Source organism: Haemorhous mexicanus, chromosome 6 (assembly GCF_027477595.1).
Source record: "Haemorhous mexicanus isolate bHaeMex1 chromosome 6, bHaeMex1.pri, whole genome shotgun sequence".
In the NCBI taxonomy this organism is placed as follows: domain Eukaryota; kingdom Metazoa; phylum Chordata; class Aves; order Passeriformes; family Fringillidae; genus Haemorhous; species Haemorhous mexicanus.
The window spans coordinates 12,160,202-12,179,050 of record NC_082346.1 but is presented as its reverse complement, the minus strand read 5'-3'; the positions used below and the strand labels follow the sequence as shown (position 1 = coordinate 12,179,050).

General features: G+C 53.6%; 1 protein-coding gene and 2 long non-coding RNA genes across 19 annotated transcripts; 1 reads left to right on the top strand and 2 right to left on the bottom strand.

The window, feature by feature from the left end:
- Positions 1-1,809: 1,809 nt before the first annotated feature.
- On the top strand, positions 1,810-10,692 carry LOC132328684 (uncharacterized). The gene is made up of 5 exons (XR_009486845.1): positions 1,810-2,212; positions 3,765-3,857; positions 5,529-5,645; positions 6,864-6,931; positions 9,886-10,692. It is a non-coding gene; the product is annotated as an uncharacterized LOC132328684 (long non-coding RNA).
- Positions 4,987-10,454, bottom strand: LOC132328682 (uncharacterized). 17 transcript variants are annotated; one of them, XR_009486844.1, is made up of 7 exons: positions 10,300-10,445; positions 10,090-10,191; positions 9,574-9,879; positions 9,354-9,485; positions 6,171-6,951; positions 5,851-5,949; positions 4,987-5,302 (listed from the first exon to the last, which is right to left on the bottom strand). XR_009486844.1 is itself a non-coding variant. In XM_059848710.1 (5 exons), the coding sequence occupies exons 1-5, from the start codon at positions 10,452-10,454 to the stop codon at positions 6,228-6,230; spliced, it is 699 nt and encodes a 232-aa protein (XP_059704693.1). In that variant the 3' UTR covers positions 5,392-6,227. The 17 variants fall into 17 exon arrangements, 1 of the variants encoding a protein (XP_059704693.1); XR_009486840.1 differs by lacking the exon at positions 4,987-5,302 and adding an exon at positions 5,392-5,742 and having other exon boundaries at positions 5,851-5,952; XR_009486842.1 differs by lacking the exon at positions 4,987-5,302 and adding an exon at positions 5,392-5,742.
- Positions 10,693-13,590: 2,898 nt separating the features above from the next.
- LOC132328681 (uncharacterized) lies at positions 13,591-17,053 on the bottom strand. The gene is made up of 3 exons (XR_009486828.1): positions 16,101-17,053; positions 15,140-15,354; positions 13,591-15,002 (listed from the first exon to the last, which is right to left on the bottom strand). It is a non-coding gene; the product is annotated as an uncharacterized LOC132328681 (long non-coding RNA).
- Positions 17,054-18,849: the final 1,796 nt, after the last annotated feature.

Sequence of the window (18,849 nt, the reverse complement as noted above, 5' to 3'; positions counted from 1 at the left end):
ATATTCAAGTGCTTTTGGAAGTTTAACTCTTCAGGTAGATATAAGAAATCTCTTTCACCCCATCCCCAGTCAAGCTCTGTTTTTATTTCTGTACCAGCTTAGAATGATACTTTTTATTACTTGTGATGCAAAGCTATAAAAAGCTGGTCAGCAAATCTGCATGGGGAGAAAGAGCAATTTCAGTGTGGCTGTGTAAGTGTGGATTTGAGGTTTTACAGCTGGGAGCGGCAGAGATGCCAAGGGAGAGGATCCTCCCGGCTTGCCAGCTTCGAGCACCCTCTCCTGATGTAACACAGACCTGGCATGCGCCTGTTTCACTTTCATTTTAGCCTCTAGGAGGAAAAGAAGCCTCTCAGCTGCCAGGGGAAACTCTAAAGCTGAATTGAAACCAGCAGCTGCATGCAGGGAATTGGAAAAATCAAGTAAATACAGACATTTTACCTGCAGGAAGTAACTTAAACAGACTGAAAATTCCCAGGTGTCTGAAAATTAATTTCTGCTCAAGTTCTGTCTCCATTTAGAACTGTATAACCTTATGGATTTCATCAAGTGTCATTGGCATAACTGACAGCAAATGCATCCTTTTGCCTTTTTTTTGCTTCTGAGAGAAAAATGCTTCTGGCACATGGCTTACCAGAGTGGGGAGGACACTTGTTGGTTTAGTTTTGAAGGGATGGAAGAGAACTGGAGACCCTTCTCTTTGTATGCAGGATAGCAGAATAATCTAGCATCTATAAACTTCCAAATGACAAACAGTCAGAGATAAAAGACCTGTTTTAACTTGATTCCCCTTAAATATTGAGCAGCCTTAGCTCCAAAAGGGATTTCTTTTCCTTCAAAAAATAAAGTAAGTTAGATTTTATTCCAGTTTGTGCAATATATTTTTTCATAAGTTGGTTGCTGAGTCCTCATGAAAATAAAGCTGACATAAGCAGTAAATGGAATTTTAAAGAAACAGGATCAACTCCATCAAACAGGTTTTAAGCAAATTATGGCCTTTCCTTTTTATAAATACATATTTTATCCGATCAACAATAACAGCAGTTCACCATCAAATTCCAAGGAACAAATTTTGAGCTATAACAACTGAGGCTGCAGAAATGACCCAGTAGTAGTACTGGGACAGAAATTGTATTCCTTTTTGCACAGAGAGGTTGCTGCAATGAAGGACAGAGATGGGAATGTCGGGTTTCCCCTTGATTTGTATAAGCTGAGATAAACACTTGTATGATAAGCCTTAATGGAATAGCTGAAACATGTAAGACACTATATTGTACTTGTGTTCTGCTTGGATTTATACATCTTTATGAAGGTGTTATGGGTTTTATAGTACTATAAGTATCCTAACTGTTCAGGTGTAAAAGTAACAGATTTCTTAGGGAGATACAAGGCCGTGTATCCATCCCTTCTAGGTCCCACATGAGTTTCTTGCCCATGCGATGCAGAAACAAACGCCCATCAACCCCATGGTCCCGGGGCTCTGGGGCGGTACCGGGCGGTACCGGGCGGGTCCAGCTCAGGTGCGCGGGGCGGGGCCGAGGTGATTTAATCCCTGGAAATCGCCTCCAGCGCTATTTGCTCCCTCAGAGCCCGGGGAGGCTGCGGCCAGGCTGGGCTGTCCCGGCGGGGCCCGGGTGAGGCACCCCCCCCACGTCCTGTACCCCTCTCCTTTTCCCCCCTTTTTCTCCTGCCCTTATCCTCCTCCTTCTCCCCCCCTCCCCCCCGCTATCTCTGCTTTCCTACCCCTCCAGTTCCTTTCTCCCTCCCACCCCGCCCTTCCTCTCCCCCTTCGCCAGCCCTCTGCACTCTCCCTGCTCCCCTGCATATCCCCGACTCTCCCTACCCCACTCCCCAACCCGACTTCCCTCTCTTGCTCCTCTACCCCTGTTCTGTCCATCTTCCCGCTCCCTCACCCACCCTTATCCCCTCCTCCCCCCATCCTCCGTCTCTCTCCCTCCTTCCCCGCAGCCGCGGGGCTCGGGGCACCGGAGAATAAAGCCCAGAGAGCCGGAGCCGGCGCCCCCGCTGGAGCCCCGCGCGGGGCCGGGCCCGCTCATACCATGGACTCGTGGGGTGACTTGGAAGGGACGGCGAAAACTCTCTGGACTCTGTTGTCCCATCTCACGTCAAAGGACACGTTCAAAACTGCCTCCTGACCCTCATGGAATGGCAGTGGCTGTCAGGAGCTCTCTCAGGAGTGCTTGGAGACCAGGTAAGAACAGGAATGCGATTGTTTTGGCTGCTGCTGGATGTGGTTTTCTCTTTTCTAGATGTTCCTCTGATTGTTGTTTCCACAGTTGTTTCCTAGGTGTCATTTGAGGGTAATTCCAAAAGTTTGAAAGTAGTTGGGAAACAGTGGGGCAAAAATGTGAACCTGATCCATTTCTAGTAATTCCAATCTTCTCCCACAACACCATTCTGGGGGAAAGCTGGTTAAAGGATAAAGATGCAGAGGAACAAGTGTTGTAAACTCCCCTCGCTCTCTGACTGAGCAAATCTTCCAGTAATCCCAGTGCATCTCTCCAAGAGACTCTGGGATCATAAGGTCTTCCAGGAAAGCAAGGACAGAGATGAGGGAATAGGCTTCTAATTGATAATTGTTTGATGGGTGTAGGAATGATTCTTGTATGTTTCACACTCCTCTTTTAAATCCTGGTATATTTTTAAAGTTATTCTCTCTGTTCAAGAGACTCCTCACCCCCAAGGAGTGAAATATGGAAGAGACAAGTGTCCCAAAAGGAGAGGGACAGTGCTCTTTTTTAGAACTGGACAAAGCATCCTTAAAGGGAAAAACCCTAGAAGCAGCTCTGGTCCATGTGCAGTAGTGAGAGCACTGGACATGGAAGGAAGAGGTCACGATGGCAAAATGTTCTCCGGGCGGTGCCACACGTGACATGGAAACACGAGAAGTTTCGACTGTTTCCTGGGTGAAGTCTGTGGTGCAAGAGGGACTCCTCTCTTCTCGAAGAATTGAGAATTATCTAAAGAGTAGTAACAGAATTAGGAAATTTGGTGGGGGGAGGAGGAAGAAATTTAGAAAGTTTTCATCCTGTGTTCTGTGTGTTTTTTCCCTGTAGCTTTAAGTTAATAAAGTTTTTTTTCCTTTCAATCGTAAGTTAGAGCCTGCTCTGCTCTGTCTCTGATCACATCTCACAGTAGATACCAAGAAAATAAGTATTCTCATAAAAGCACTAACATTTCACCAAGCTCAAACCATGACACCAACTAAATTTGAGAATTTAAATTTGAGAGGAAATAGTGCAAAATAAATACATGGAGAGATCATGGAATCCCAAAATGGTTTGAGTGGGAAGGGTCTTTAAGGATCACCTCATTCCATCCCCTGCCATTCCATCCACAGCCCAGGGTGCTCCAAGCCCCCTCCAGCCTGGCCCTGGACACTTCCAGGGATGGAGCAGCCATGATTTCTCTGGGTGGATGGGCACAGGAGGAAATTTCCAGCAGGAGCTGAGGCGTTTCCTTTGCTCTGCCCAGCCCCAGCAGGGCTGTGGGAGGCAGAGGATGTGGGAGCAGGAGCTTTGCCCACAGCCTCGGGGGAGGCTCTGCTGCCCCAACCCCAGCAGAGCAGACGTTTGTGGTTTCACATCCCGTTCAAAGGAGCTGCCAAGGCAGGAACGGGGATGGGCCGCGGAGCAGGGATGGTGCCAGGCACAGGGTGACATCCAGAGGGTGCCACCAGTCCGTCCCTGCTGCCCAGGCTGGGCACCAGCAGGCTGGTGACTGTCCCTGTGTTTGCTCTGCAGGATCAGGAAGCCAGCCCTGGCGAGGAGGAGGATGAGGAGGTGTGGGAGGATGGAGACAGCGGCCACCAAAGGCTAGGGAAGGCCCAGGTCCAGGTAGGAGATGCTGCCTTCCAAGGAGAGGGACTTGTCTGTCCCGTTGGAATTTGGGGCATGAGGCCAATGGAACAAAGGATTTAATTCTGTTTTCTTACTCGGGCCAGGCTGTGTTTGAAACAGCCTGAGGTAGCAGAGAGCTGGAGTCATTTCCTAGCAGGGTAACTTGACTTGGAAGCTGCATTCCAAACTTTTGTCCACATTTATTTTATCTACCACATGGAGGGACCTAAAGAAGCAGAGGTGGGGTTTTACAGCCAGGGAGGGAGACAAGGGTCTGGAGTCTCTCCCCAAAAACTGGCTGCTGTTTGTTTGACCAGGCATAGGAATGATTGTGTGTTCCCTGGGGCTGTCCCTATGGAGAAAGGTTTATTTATATGCCCTGGGTTTATTCAGGGTATCTTCAAATTGATGGAAACTGCTTTCATGGAAATGCCAGAGGTGCCCAAAGCTTTCCCCAGCCAGAGCTCGGAGCCAGCCCTGTGGGAAGGGGTTTAATGCCCATTTTCCCCATCCCTCCAGGCAGCAGCCCTGGAGCACTTGAGCCAAACATGGCCAAGGTACCCAGTGCTGGCAGGAGGCAAATCCAGGGACTGGACAGTGGGAGTTTGCACTGCTCCTGGAATCCCAGACCTGGAGCTGTGCTTCAGAGAGCCCAGGAGATGCTGCCTCACTCAAACCTCATTTAAAGCTCAGCATCCTCCTTGCTCCCTTGGAATTATTGCTGCTCCCTTTGCTGCTCTTTCCCAATAATATTATTATGGTCAATTCCCACTCCATCTCTTCCATAGCCCTCTGCTTCCCAGAGGTGCTTTAGGAAAGCCCCTCCAGCCTGGGAAGGTGCTTTTGGCTCCAGACACGTTCCCAGTGCCCAGGAGCAGCAGGACCTGTGCTGTTCCCAGCAGGTGAGGCAGAGGTGCCTTTCCTTCTTTCCCTGCTGCACTTTGGCTTTTTGAGGGGTCTCTGGGGGTCTGAGGGAGAAGTTCTTTGTCACTCCAGGGCAGAATTGTCCCTGGTCCCACTAAAAGCAGGAGGAATCATTTTATCCTTGCTTTTGGATACACATTTTGTGTTTTCTCTCTGGTGCTGACACCGTGTGGTGAAGCAGCAGCTCCCAAATTTTCAGGGCTGCTCTCTGGAACAGTTTTTATTTGTAGAACCATGAATTCCCTGCTGGAATCCAGTCACAGCCCCCAGATCAATGTGCAGTTTAAGGTCTTACACCCTGACCAGGACAATTTCCTCTTTCTAGACATGGAAAATGGGGGAAAACTCAGGCTGGAGTGGAGCCAGGGTGCAGAATGGGGGAGTGAGGCAGCGTGCTCTGCCCAGGCTGGGTTGGCACAGGGGCTGTTCCCCGTTGGATGACACCTGTGTGGAACAAATCCTTCTCTTCCTCTGCCCAAAGTCCAATGGTGAAGGATTTAATAACTCACAAGTGGGGCCTGGAATGAAAATGGTTCTGTTAAAATTAGAGAATGTGATAAGAAAAAATGGGCATCTTTTTTATGTATGAAAATAGTAGGGAATAAAATGTTGACAAAGGGCACTTTTATTTGGTGTCACCTTTCATTTTTTATGGATAGAACCCTCATCAGAACAGAAGTAGGAAAGCCAGGAGCCTTTGACTTCCAGCCTCTGACTTAATTTCCATTTTCTCCTCTCCTTCAGGACAGGAAAAACCACTTAACTCATCCCATCTTTGCCCAAAGCTTTGGTGTTTGAGCAGCCAAACCCAACGGGCTCCTGCCTGCACTGGAGGGCCCCTGGTCCTGCCCGTGGTGTGGGGTGAGTCCCCAGCTGTCCCCAGAGGGATCTGCCCTGGTTTCAGGCTGTCCTTGCCCTGGTCCCTGCAGTCCCCAATGCCTGAGACCCAGAGAGAGCCCTGTCCAAAGGGGCCTTTGTCACCTTGCCAGGAACGTGGTGGCAGCCCCGGGAGCAGCTGGGAGCTGGGGCAGAGTGTGGGACTGACCTAGGGCAGGGCAGTGCTTACCTTAGGGGGTTGGCCCCACACGCTGAGCTCAGGCAGGATCAGGGTCACAGATGCTGCATTTTGTGCACCCTGAGAGTTTCTGTTCCCCCTGGGGATTTCCTGCTGGGATGTGGCAGCACAGGGAGCAGAATTAAACCTGCAGCTCCCGTGGGCACTGCTGGCCTTTGTCCCTCTGTTGTGCCATCAGACCGTGGCAATTTGCTGCTGCCACTGCCACCCCAGCTGGGGGCTGTGTCCTCCTGGCAGCCCTTCCCAGCCCCCACACAGCTCCAGAGGTGCCTCTGTGTGTGTTGGGAGTGTTTGCTGGGAGTGTGCCTCACCCCTGGGAGTATCCTTTTGTTCCAGAGCAGACTCCCGAGCTTTTGGGCTTCTCAGCTTCAGGGCTGGATTGCAGAAGTGCCTGGAAGGAAGAATAACAGTGAGGTTTGTCCAAGTGGTGCTTTCAGACCCCACCTGACAGCCTGTGCTTTGTGCTGGAGGTTGCTGTGCCTTGGCCCTGCAGGGAATGAATGTCCCCTTCCCCTTTCAGCCCAGCAGATCCCAAAGGCTCTTACAGGAATATTTATCCTTTACTTCCCTGTGTGATAACTGAATCTCCCCCTGCTGTGAGCCATTCCTTGAGTTCTCCTGGAGAAAACCTCATGGCAGAGGAGTTTGCAAAGAGCCCAGAGCTGTGTTTGGAGCAGAGAGAGCTGAGAGCTGCATCTGCCTGTGCTGCCCCAGCCTGGCAACATCCTCGTGGAACAGCCTGGGCAGATGGGATTAGATGGAGCAAAATCCCTTCATGCAAGAGGGTTTGTCCTGTGCAGATCAGGCATGGGGCAGGCAGTGAACTTTGGAAATCAGCTGATTTCCCCAGAAAGCATCACTCCATCAGCATGAATGACAGGACCTGTGCCCACTGCTCAGGAGTCACCCAGCCAAAATCAAGGGCAAAGGTTGGTTTGGGTCTGAGCACTGGAAATAACTTTGAAAGAGAAGAAATCACCTTTTTCTTCCTTCCTTTCTTTCAGATGCTGGAATTGCCTCCCTGGATGTGCACTGAGCTCTCGCTGCAGGGAACTGCCAGGCCTTAATGGTGGTGAGTTCATGTTCTTCTCACTGGGGAATGGGAAAGAATTATTAATTAGTAACTGCAGAAATGTTTTCTGAAACCTTTCCTCTTTGCTGGTAGATCTTCTCTTTCTGCCTTGGAATGTACAGCTGCTCCCTGCTGTCCTTTGCCCTGCCTGAATTCCCTGCAGCTCCTAACTGGGAAAACCTGGGGTAACTCAGAGGGAACAGAGGTGACATTTTTAGCTGAAAACCTGGGGCAGTTGAGAGGGGACACAAGAACTGTTTGTGTAGGAAAATGAGAGGGGATGTCAAGGGGAGCAAGGTGGCATTTTTGAGGGAAAAGCTGAGGTGATGATTAGGGGAGAGAATGCAAATTTTTGGAGTAGAAAAGATCTAATCAATATTGTACTGGAAGGAAAATTTTGGGGGGTAAAACTCGATGTAATCTGTAGGGGACAATGAATATATTGGAGCAAAAATGAGGTACTCAGTAGTAGACAAGGAAAATGTTGGAGGCAAAACTTGACAAAATCTCAAGAGTAGAGAATGAATACTGAGGGAAAAAATGAGGTGATGAGTGCTGAGCATGTAGGGAAAATCTGGGGGCTAAATCTGAGATAATCTCTAGGGGAGAGCATGAACATACTGAGGTAACATGAGGGAATCAGCTGTGGGCAGATGGGGAAATTTTTTGGGACAAAAATAATATTAAATAATCTGTAGGGATGAGAATGAACATTTTGAGGTAAAAATGAGGTCATCAGTAGTAGACAGATGGAGAATTTGGGGGGTAAATCTTGAGAGAAGTGACATAATAGAAAATAAATATATTGAAGGAAAAATGAGGGAATCAGTAGTGGACAGGGGAATTGTAGGGGGTAAAACTTGAAATAATCTTAAAGTTGAGAATTACTATTTTCAGGTAAAAATGAGGTAATAAGTTATGAACAGATAAGGAAAATTTAGGGGGTAAAACCTGAGTAAATCTCAAGGAAGAGTGTGAACACTGACATAAACTGAGGCAGTCACTGGAGGTAGGCAAGGAAATTTTGGGGGTAAAACTTGGGAAGATCTGTAGGGCAGAGAATGAACATCTTGAGGTAGAAATGATCAGTAGTCAACATTAGGGAGAATTTGGGGGCAAACCCTGAGGTAGTTATGTAGGAACAATAAGGGGTTTTGGGAAAAAAATCTGACATAATTTGTAGGGGACAGAAGGAACATTTTGGGGATGAGACATAACCTGTGTGGTTTTGGTTTTAAAATCTAGTTAGTATAAATGGGATGGACATTTTGTAATAAAATCTGAGTTAATCTGTAGAGGAAACAATGGATATTTTGAGGTGAAAAGGAGGCAATCAGTACTGGGCAGGTAGGGAAAACTGGGGGCTAAAATGTGAGATTATCTCTAGGGGAGAGCAGGAACATCCTGAGGTAAACTGAGAGAATTGCTGTGGACAGGTGGGTAAATCTGGGGATAAAACTTGAGGGGATCTCCATGGTAGAAAATGAATATTTCAATGTCAAAATGAGGTACCCCGTGGTGAAGAGGTAGGGATCATTTCAGGGGTAAAATCTGAGGTGATCTGTAGCAGAGAGGATGCACTTGATGGGGTAAACTGAGGAAATCAGTTATGGACAGGACAGGTAGGGAAATTACTGGGGGGTAAAAACTGAAAGTATCTGTAGGGTGAAAAATGAAAATATTGAGGTGGAAATGAGGAAATAGGGAGTGGACAGGTAGGGAAAAATTTTAGGGTAAATCTTGTGGTAATCTCCAGAGTACAGAAAGAATGCTTTCTTGTAAAAAAAATTGGCTGCTGAAATTTCCCAGCCCAGGGCTTTGGCTGGCAGGGCAGCACAAAGATTGTTCCCTGTGTGGTGCCCAGATCTGGGGTTCAGTATCAGCTTTGCTAGTATAGCCCCTCATTCCCTGCTGAATTCCCACTGGAATAACCTCACAGTGCCTCATGCAGTGTGGATATTCCCACAGAGAGCTGCCTATCTAATACCAGCTGCGCCAGGAGCCAGCAGAGGCTCCAAGGAAGCTCAACAGGATGGGATAAGGACAGGTTGCCATTCAATAGCATTTGCTACTTATAACCCTCATCCCCCAGCCAAATGTTTCCCCATAAAATTTTCCATCTGTCTACTACAGATAACCTCATTTTTACCTCAAAATGTTCATTCTACACATGTTCCCGGGGCCACCTGACAGAGTTCCCTGGGATTCAGTGGACTCCACCCCCTGAGCTCGGGCTCCAGCTGATGTTTCACAGCAGCAGAGGGCAGGGGCCCTGCTGAGGCAGCCCCTGTGCCCAGGGGAGGACATCTCTCCCTGCAGGAGCTGAGCTCATTCCAGAGCCTCGGGAGTGGCCTCTGGGAGTTCTTTTCCCTGAGGAAAGGGATGCACATCCCTGCCTTCAGGGCACTGCAGTGTGACCCACCTGTGCAAGCTTCCCAGCAGTTCTGCAGCTCCAGCTGGGTCCCTGAAAAACTCCAGACTTCATCCAAACATTCATCTAACTCTGACCTTCTGTTTTAAGGCATCTCCGAGGGCATTGCTTGGGATTGAATTGCTGTGAGGGGAATTCCCTTGGCTGTAAGGCTGCTGCTGGAGGATGTCCCCAGGCTGGAAGGGAAGGGACTGGGGTGGCTGGGACAGACCTGGTGGGTGTGTGGGAGCTCCAGGAGGTGAGCACCGGGAATTGCTGTCCGAGCTCCTCTGCAACCCCAGCGTGCCGGCACTCCCAGGCCGTGGCAGCTGTTCCTTGGGGTGGTTTTGGGATGGCAGTGGGCTCTGCCCGGGCTGCAGCATCTCGGGGGGCCTGTTCAGAGCAGCCCCTGGCCGAGGAGCCGCGGGCAGCCCTCGATCCGTGTCCATCCCAGCGCTGCCCGGGCATCCCAGTGCCCGCCCCGGGCTGTGTTTGGCAGCTGCCTGCCACGGGCAGGACACTGAGGCACAGCTCCTCCCTGCAGGCACCAAGGACAAGAGGGGCTGGTTCCCTCCCTGGGGCTCAGCCTCCTCCCGCCCCGCCTTCCCAGCCAGCCGGGCCACACGGAGGGAGCACCAGGAACATTCCTGGCAGGGAGCAGGAGTCCCCGAGGGCTCCGTGCAGCTCCGGGCCCGAGAAGCAGCCCCGGGCTCGGCCCCCACCGTGATTTTGGGCTGTGAGCACTCACCTGCAGGAAACGCCCCTCTGCAGGTGGGACCAGCCCTGACACTCTCCAGAACTTTGGCCTTGGACCAAGGGAGCCCTCAGGACTTGTCTTGCTCGTTTCTCCCTGGAAAGGGACATGGCATCAGCACCTTTACAGCCATCAAGGAAATGCTGGAAAGGGCAGGAAATCAGGGTTGTTGGAAGGATTTTGTGCTGTCACACAACTGTTCACCTGTGTTGTTCCATGGTCAGGTGCTGGCTATGGAGCTCTGCCTTATGGACATTCCAGGGGCTGGTGTGTAAGGCAGCATTGGCATAAAAGAAAGAGCTGCATTGGCCTAGGAATTGCCCTGCTCGAACTTGGCATTCCCCTCCCAGGCAGGACATTGCCGTGACCTGAGATTGGCTTGGTTGGAGCAGGGTGCTGAAAATGCCCAGGTTGTGGGTTCAATCCCCAGCTGAGCCCTTCACATAAGGGTTCAGCCTGGTACTCCTTGTGTGTGCCTTCCCACTCAGGATATCTGATGACCTGGTGTTGTGGTTTGAGGGGAAATGGTTTTTTTCGCCAGGCTCAGACCATGACACCTGGAAATAAACAATGAGCAGTTTTCACTGGTTTTTTAAACCAGAGTTTAAACCAGACTTGCTTTGGAGAGTGTGAGCCACAAGGAAAGTTGAGGGAAGGAGGGAGAGCATCAGGTGTCACCTGGCAGGTATCGGATGAGCGGCCCGAGCAGAACCGAGCCCCGGTGGGGCCCCGTCCCGCACCGGCACAGTCGGGGCAGGAGCGGCAGCGCCGGGCTCGGTCCGCGCCCGTCCCGGGGCGGCTCCAGCTGCCCGCGGTAATCCCGATCCCGGTCCCAGCCCCAATCCCGCCTCGGCTCTGCGGCCCCGCGACCCGCAGCCGGCCCAGGGAGGGAGAAGCGACTCAGCCCGGGATCCCCAGCAGATATGGGCAAGACCCGGACCCGAATCCCCGGGCCCAGGTCCCGTTCCCGGCCCCACCTCAGCGCCTCAAGCTCCGCACAGTACCGGGAGCAGCCCCCGGTCCGGGGCTCCGCACAACCCTCCGAGCAACGGCCCCGCCACGTCCCGGGATGAGCACCTACCGCACAAAGCAGGGCGGGCGCGGATCCGCCGGGATTTACGGGCGGGGCGGGGCCGGCTCAGGTGCGCGGGGCCCCAGAGCGGCTGCGCGGGGCGGGACCGAGAGGATTTCAACCCCGGGAATCGCCAGTAGCGCCAATTGCCGCCTCGGCGCTCGGAGGGGGAAGTTGTGCCCGCGTGGGCTCCGTATCTCTTTATTTATTTCTTTTCCTTTACGCTTCTTTTTACTTCTTTTTCTTTATACCTCCCCTCTTTCCCCCCCTTCCTCCTCGCCCTCCCCTCCCTCCCCCCGGGCCGGTCCCCCCTACCCTTCCTATCCTCCTACACACCCCTACCTACCCTACCCCCCCTTCCTCCACACTTCCTTCCCTCCCCAGCCCGGCTCCCACCTGCCCCCTCATCCTCCTTCCCCCTTCCGTCCAATTCCTCCTCCCCCTCCTTCCTTCACCTTTCCTCCACTTCCCCCTGTTTCCCCTCTTCACCTTGACCCCCCACCTGTGCTCCATCCTCGTCCTCCATCCTCCGCCCGTCCTGCCCCCGCTACCCGGGGGGGGTGGGGGGCGGGGCGGGCCCCTCCAAGGGACCCTCTCCTCCGGAGGGGGCCCTACCCCCCCCCCCCCCCGGACCGCTCCTGAGGAGGGGGCCCTGCCTAACCCCCACCCCGGCCCCGGGGACCCCCAGTGTGATGTAGGACAGCCGGAACCCCGGCGATGTCGGGCGGTGCACTGGACCGGAATGGGGGGATCGACCGAGCGGGTCCTGCCCCGTGTGGGGGCTCCAGGGACACCGAGCGACACCGGCTCCGGCCCTCTGGGCTTTATTCTCCGGCGCCCCGAGCCCCGCGGCTGCGGGGGAAAGAGGGAGGGGGGACAGAGGACGGGAATAGGGAGGGATGAGGTGGGGAACAGAGAGGGGTTGGGGAGCAGGCGGGGGAAGGGACAGGCCGAGTGGAGGGAGGGATGATGGACACAGGAGGGGTACAGGGGGCAGAGAGGGGAGTCGGGCTGGGGAGAGGGGCGAAAGGAATGGCAGGGTCGGGGAGGTGCAGGGGAACAGCGAGAGAGGGTAGGGGAGGCTGGGAGGGAGAGAGAGGATGGGGGGAAGGGAGAAATAAGCTGAAGGGGTAGAAACGAGCAGATAAGGGGGGGAAGAAAGAGGAGGATAGGGACAGGAGAAAGAGGGGGAAGAAAGGAATCGCCGATGGGAGACCCCAGGCGGCCGCAGCCTCCCTGACCTCTGGTTGAGTAAATGGCTCCGGCGCACATTCCCGGGGATTAAATCACCTTGTCCCCGCCCCGCGCAGCCGCGCTGGGGCCCCGCGCACCTGAACCGGGCCGGGCCCCGCCCGGGACAGCCAGGAACCGCCCCTGAGCCCGGGACCCTCCCTGAGCCCCGGGGCCCCGCCCTGCCCGGGATGGCGGCGGGACCATCGCTGCCGGCCCCGCCCCTCTCCCCTGGGCCGGGCCGGGGCTGCGAGCGTCACCGGGACTGGAGTCTCGGCTCCGGGTCCTGCCGGTGTCTCGGGGGTTCGGGCGGTGCCGCCTCTCCCCCGCCGGGCGGGCTGCGGGTCCCGGCCCGCAGCACTGAGGCGGCCTTGGGGCCCGCACCGGGACCGGCAGGAGCCGCTCCGGGACGGGCGCTGGGGCCGAGCCCGGCGCTACCGGGACCCGCCGGGGCTCCGGGCACGGCCCCGCCGCGGCCGCGGGGAGCCGGGGCCGGGCCGGGCCCGGGCAGCCCCCGGGATGCCGCGCTCAGCCCGACGCGCCGGGCCGGGCTCCGCTCTGAGCCCCGAACCCCTCCCGGCTGCCCGCGCTGGGCCCCGAACGCGGCCCCGGGGCTCCGCCGCCAGCCCCACCCACGCTCGGCCGCTGCTTCGGAGCTCTCGCCGCGGCCGGGGGAGCCCGGCTTTGGGCTGTGCCCGAGGCACCGCTCGGAGCCCAGAGACACGGACTCGCCCTAGCCGAAAGAGCCCGCCGCCTTTGGGTGCACCAAAAGGCGGCGTTTGGCCTTTAATTCAAGTCCGACAAAACACTGCACTTAAATCTCTTTTGGTGAAGGCCGAACGCTGACTGACTGGCCCCAGTTTCAAGACCTCCCAAACACAGTTCTCTGCTTCAAGTCTCTAAAATACAGAACCTGGTCTCTCTGATACCCCAGTGCTGTCTGAGGCACCGTGGTTTCAAGCCCCCCAAAACCCAAACCAGGACTTAGTGTCTCTTTCTGTACTTGGCCAAATGAGCCCAGTTCTGAGCCCTCAAAACGCATCACTGGGTGTCTCTTTGTGAGCCCCAAAACTGCTCCAGTCCATTGTGTTTGAAGCCCCCAGAAGTGCCCTGGGCCATGGGCGGACCCAGCTGGGCCCCAGCAGCAGCTCCCTCCACCCCCAGTGGGATGGGGAAGAGACCAGAGACAAAAATCCAGCTCAGAACACTTTAATAATGGAAACCAAGACAAATATAATAATTTAATATTGATGACAGCATATAACAGTGATAGCAACAAAAGCAGTGACAACAGTGACAATAAAAAGGAGAGAAGCCATTCCACAGTCCCCCTTTAACAGTATAAATCCAAAATGTAATCCAGAGCACCACAAACTCCCAGTGTGGGGGATTTCCACATTCCTGCTATTTCCTCTGTGGTCAGTCCTGGGGATTTGTGGACTAAGGAAGGCACTAGCTGCTCCTCTGGGCAAGGGAGCGGCTCCTGTGCTATTCCCAAAACCAGAACCCCTGGAATTAGTGCCCTGGGAGCCCAGTCTGGTCCTTCCAGTCACTGGGGGTCACCCAGAGGGTCTTTACCAGCATAAAATGAAAATGACATCCTGGTCCAGTGCATTTCCAGCAGGACTGGGCACTCCTGGCCACAGTGACCAGTCCATGGAAGTTGGACCAGTGACAATCCAAAGAGGATTTTTAAGTTGGAGACTTAAAATCAGAAACTCCAATTCTTTTCAGCACCTCTTGCTTAAATGTTTCCTTGCTGGAAGAGCTCAATTAGTATTTTTGCTGACCAGATTGCCAAAGGGAGGGTAAAACAATCAGCATTCCCTGAATGCCTCCATCACTTCCACAGCCATCTGCAGCCAGTGGCCGATGGGCTCAAGGGGTGGTATTAATTCCATTATTCTCAAGGTTTGAATTATTCTGGCATTATCCCACGTCCCTGAGTGCAGCAGAAACCCCAGAGCTCCAGGAGCTGCAGGCAGGTGTTTTTCCTTCTCAGCTTTTTGGGAGTGTGGGTGAAGGTCCCCTTCCCTGTCTGGCTCTGGGAGTTGTCCATGCCACAGACCCCAGGGCCCTGTTGGAGCCTATTCATGTCACGGCCCACATCCTACAGGAAAACAGGAAAGTGCCCAGTTGGCCCCAGTTCCAGTCAGGAAGGTCTCAAACAGCACTGTGGGGCATTCCTCCAGCTCTGGAAAAGAAGCTGGGATGAGCCCAATTCCCAGGGTGCCTGGGGAACAGCACTTCAGTTTTCCAGTCAAGGGCTTTTCCTGGTGCCCTGAGGCTCAGGATGATCCAGACATTTGTCCCTCCGTTATTTCTCACACACTCAGAGTCTGAGGTCCTGCTCTTTTTTCCCTCCCTCAGGGACTGCAATTGCCAGTGGGATTTTCCCACTTTTCAGCAGACCAGGGATCATTCTCCAGTGTCTCCAGGAAATTTCCAGAGCTGACCCATTTCCAGGTACAAAGGTCAAGTACAGAGGTCAGGAAGAACAAAGGTTTTAGCGCTTACCGTCTTTAATTTTCCTTTCCCACAACAACTCACTTTGGCTCTTTCCATCTCAGAAGGTTCCATGTCTTTGTTTCAGCCTCAGAGGATTCTGTGAGGAGATTTCACACCCCCAAATTGAGATTCCAAACCCAGAGGATTGCCCATGAAGGCAGAGCAGTGTTGGCTGCCCCAGTGAATTTCCTCCATGTGCACAAATTAAAAACCACTACACCACTTCATAATTACCTGGAGCCGGTGCTGTAACAATGAAAAACTGATTTTCCCTGTCCAGAGGCAGGAGATTGTCCTGGTCAGGCTGTGAGACCTTAAAGGGCACATTGATCTGGGGGCTGTGACTGGGATTCCAGCAGGGATGGAGCCTTGTGTGTGTGCAAACCCAGCGTGGGACTGGGAAGGTGTTCACCGGGGAAGCTCTCGCTTTATTCCTTGGCAGGTTTTCTCTGGAAAATAAAACAAAGAGGGAGGCCTTGTCCTTAATCCAATTACCACAGGACAGCAAATTACTGTTTCTTTTTACCAGTTATGAACAAATCTGGGAGCAGCACTGAAAATTTGGGAGCTGCTGCTTCACCACACGGTGTCAGCAACAGAGAGAAAACACAAAATGTGTATCCAAAAGCAAGGATAAAATGATTCCTCCTGCTTTTAGTGGGACCAGGGACAATTCTGCCCTGGAGTGACAAAGAACTTCTCCCTCAGACCCCCAGAGACCCCTCAAAAAGCCAAAGTGCAGCAGGGAAAGAAGGAAAGGCACCTCTGCCTCACCTGCTGGGAATAGCACAAGTCCTGCTGCTCCTGGGCACTGGGAACGTGTCTGGAGCCAAAAGCACCTTCCCAGGCTGGAGGGGCTTTCCTAAAGCACCACCTCTGGTTCACATCCTGCTTGCTTTCCCCTCCCTTGGGAAAGGAAGGATTTCATCCAGAGCCTGGAGAAGGAGGCCCAGCCCATGGACTGTTCAGATGAGCCATGGGGGGACACAGAAGCTGTGCAGGGATTTCTGCCCCAGGGGTCACATTCCTGCAAACCTGGTGCAAACTCACTAAAATGACCTTTCCACAAATACCTCCTAAGACAAATGAGAACCTGAGTAGGAAAATGTAATCAAATCCTTTGTTCCATTGGCCTCACACTCCAAATTCCAACGGGACAGACAAGTCCCTCTCCTTGGAAGGCAGCATCTCCTACCTGGACCTGGGCCTTCCCCAGCCTTTGGGGGCCGCTGTCTCCATCCTCCCACACCTCCTCATCCTCCTCCTCGCCAGGGCTGGCTTCCTCATCCTGCAGAGCAAACACAGGGACAGTCACCAGCCTGCTGGTGCCCAGCCTGGGCAGCAGGGACGGACTGGTGGCACCCTCTGGATGTCACCCTGTGCCTGGCACCATCCCTGCTCCGCGGCCCATCCCCGTTCCTGCCTTGGCAGCTCCTTTGAACGGGATGTGAAACCACAAACGTCTGCTCTGCTGGGGTTGGGACAGCAGAGCCTCCCCGAGGCCGTGGGCAAAGCTCCTGCTCCCACATCCTCTGCCTCCCACAGCCCTGCTGGGGCTGGGCAGAGCAAAGGAAACACCTCAGCTCCTGCTGGAAATTTCCTCCTGTGCCCATCAACCCAGAGAAATCGTGGCTGCTCCATCCCTGGAAGTGTCCAAGGCCAGGCTGGAGGGGGCTTGGAGCACCCTGGGCTGTGGGTGGAATGGCAGGGGATGGAATGAGGTGATCCTTAAAGACCCTTCCCACTCAAACCATTTTGGGATTCCATGATCTCTCATTTATTTTGCACTATTTCCTCTCACATTTAAATTCTCAAATTTAGATCATTTGTTAAAGAAATCATTTTTAAATTATACCAGGATTTTAAAGGGGAGCGTCAAGCATACAGGAATCATTCCTACACCCATCAAACAATTATCAATTAGAAGCCTATTCCCTCATCTCTGTCCTTGCTTTCCTGGAAGACCTTATGATCCCAGAGTCTCTCAGAGAGATGCACTGGGATTACTGGAAGGTTTGCTCAGTCAGAGAGCGAGGGGGGTTTACAACAGTTGTTCCTCTGCATCTTTATCCCTTAACCAGCTTTCCCTCTGCCGGCACACCGAGCCCTTCCCGGCAACTCGAATCCATTCATCGGGACACCGACTCCCCCCATTTCCCCCGCTCGCTCCGGCCCGCTCGGGGCTGTCTCCGTTCCCCGCTCACCTCCGACCCCGGCGCCGCCGCCCCCGGTGCCCCGGCCCGGCCCCGCCATTGCCGCTCCCGGCTCCGTTCCTGCGCTCCCGGCGCAGCGGCGGCGGTTCCTGCCCGGAGCGGCCCCGGCCGAGGGCCTCCCGGTCTCGCACGGCCAGTCCCCATCGTTGTCCCGGCCCAGCCCCATGTCCCGGTCCCGGCCCAGCCCCATGTCCCGGTCCCGGCCCAGCCCCATGTCCCGGTCCCGGTCCCGATGCCGGCGGAGCCGCGGGAAGCGCCCTGCGCGCTCGGAGCTGCAGTACCGGCTGTGTCCACCAGACGGCAGCAGAGGGTTTCACGGCCACTGCGCATGCGCAGCGGTTTTAGGGGTGCCTGTAAATCCCAATCTCAGTGAATCCCAGATCCCGGATTTCGGATGTTCCAGCGGGAGCAGGGAGAAAGAGCTCCGCGTACACAGAGCTGTTTCTAGGTCCTTCATATAGATAATATTCTCTAACTTTTTCAAGCCTTTTATTGTTTCATTTATATACATAAAACTTTGTATTTTTATTTTCAAGCCCTATGGACCCATATTCAGAATTCTTCACAATCTGAAATCCCGTCTATAACACGGCAGATTTATTTTGAAATAAATAGGTTTTTTAAAATATATATAAAAATGAGACTTTTTAGACTTTCTACTGTTTTACACATAAATGAATTTTCAGGCATTTTGGGGCTATAACCTTTTATTGGAGGGGATCCCACCTGTTTCCCCCTCATTCCCTACTCACCAGCTCCCCCACCACAGACATTGGGGTGCCCCGAATGACACCATCACCTCGCAGATTCACACACTTCTCTTTTTCCTCACCCCCAGAGAAGGCACGAAACGAGTCCAAGTGCCCTCACCAGCAGCTCAGTGCTTCCATAAGAAGCACGTGGACATACCCCCAGAAAAGGGGTGAAAATCGAGGGCAGGGCAGCCCCAAGTGTTGGAGTTCCCCCAGCTCCTGTCCCACAGGCTGGCACAGGAAGTGTCCCCAGGGATGGTGTCTCATCTTCTCCCTCAGGCCACACCACGTTCCCTCTCCACTCCAGGCAGAGGACTCCTCATTCCAGGACATGCCTGATCCCTTCCCTAGGCCTTCCCAGACACAGCTTGGCCATGATGGAATCTGTGCTCCCAGAGCCACCCGGCAGCTCCGGCCCTTGCACTGCTCCTGCACATCTGGCCCAGCCAGGGGAGCTGAAATAAAGCCTGGAAATTTAAAGTGTAAATTGGAAACACAGCCCCAAACCTCACTCACTTGATGGTAAAAAGCTGTCTCTGTTAACACATACCCAGGAAAAACAGTCCCTCTGGAGAAATCTTGGATTTCCTTTTGCATCAGCTGAACTGGCACAGCTGGCAGCTGATGCCATCAAACTCTCCATCCCCAAAACCCCTGGTCAGCCTCGGCTGTGGGGTTTTTGCTGTCACACTGCTAGGAGGGACCTCTGGCCAGGAGAGATGCCATGGGACTGATGGGAATCTCACCATTGGAAGCAAGGCAGGAATTTGTTAATTCAGAGCACCACCTCAAAGTGTTGGGGGAAAACTGCAACACTGCACTGCCTCCATGGCACGGGGGGCAGCTTTTGGGTGAGGTGACCACACAGCCTGCACATCCTCGTGCAGATGAGAATCCCTGCACAAGGGTTTTCCAGCTCCTCCAGGGGCTGGAGCCAGCCAGAACATCCCTGTAGGAGCATCGGGGGTGGGACGGTCGG

Excerpts from the sequence above, each read along its gene's own strand:
- LOC132328682 (XM_059848710.1), bottom strand. The coding sequence starts at position 10,454 with ATGTCCTGCCTGGGAGGGGAATGCCAAGTTCGAGCAGGGCAATTCCTA. Across the intron at positions 6,952-9,573 it reads AGCTCCCACACACCCACCAG|TGAGAAGAACATGAACTCAC; the intron begins GTCTGTCCCAGC and ends CCCATTCCCCAG. Across the intron at positions 6,251-6,838 it reads AGAAAGGAAGGAAGAAAAAG|GCACTTCTGCAATCCAGCCC; the intron begins GTGATTTCTTCT and ends TCTTCCTTCCAG.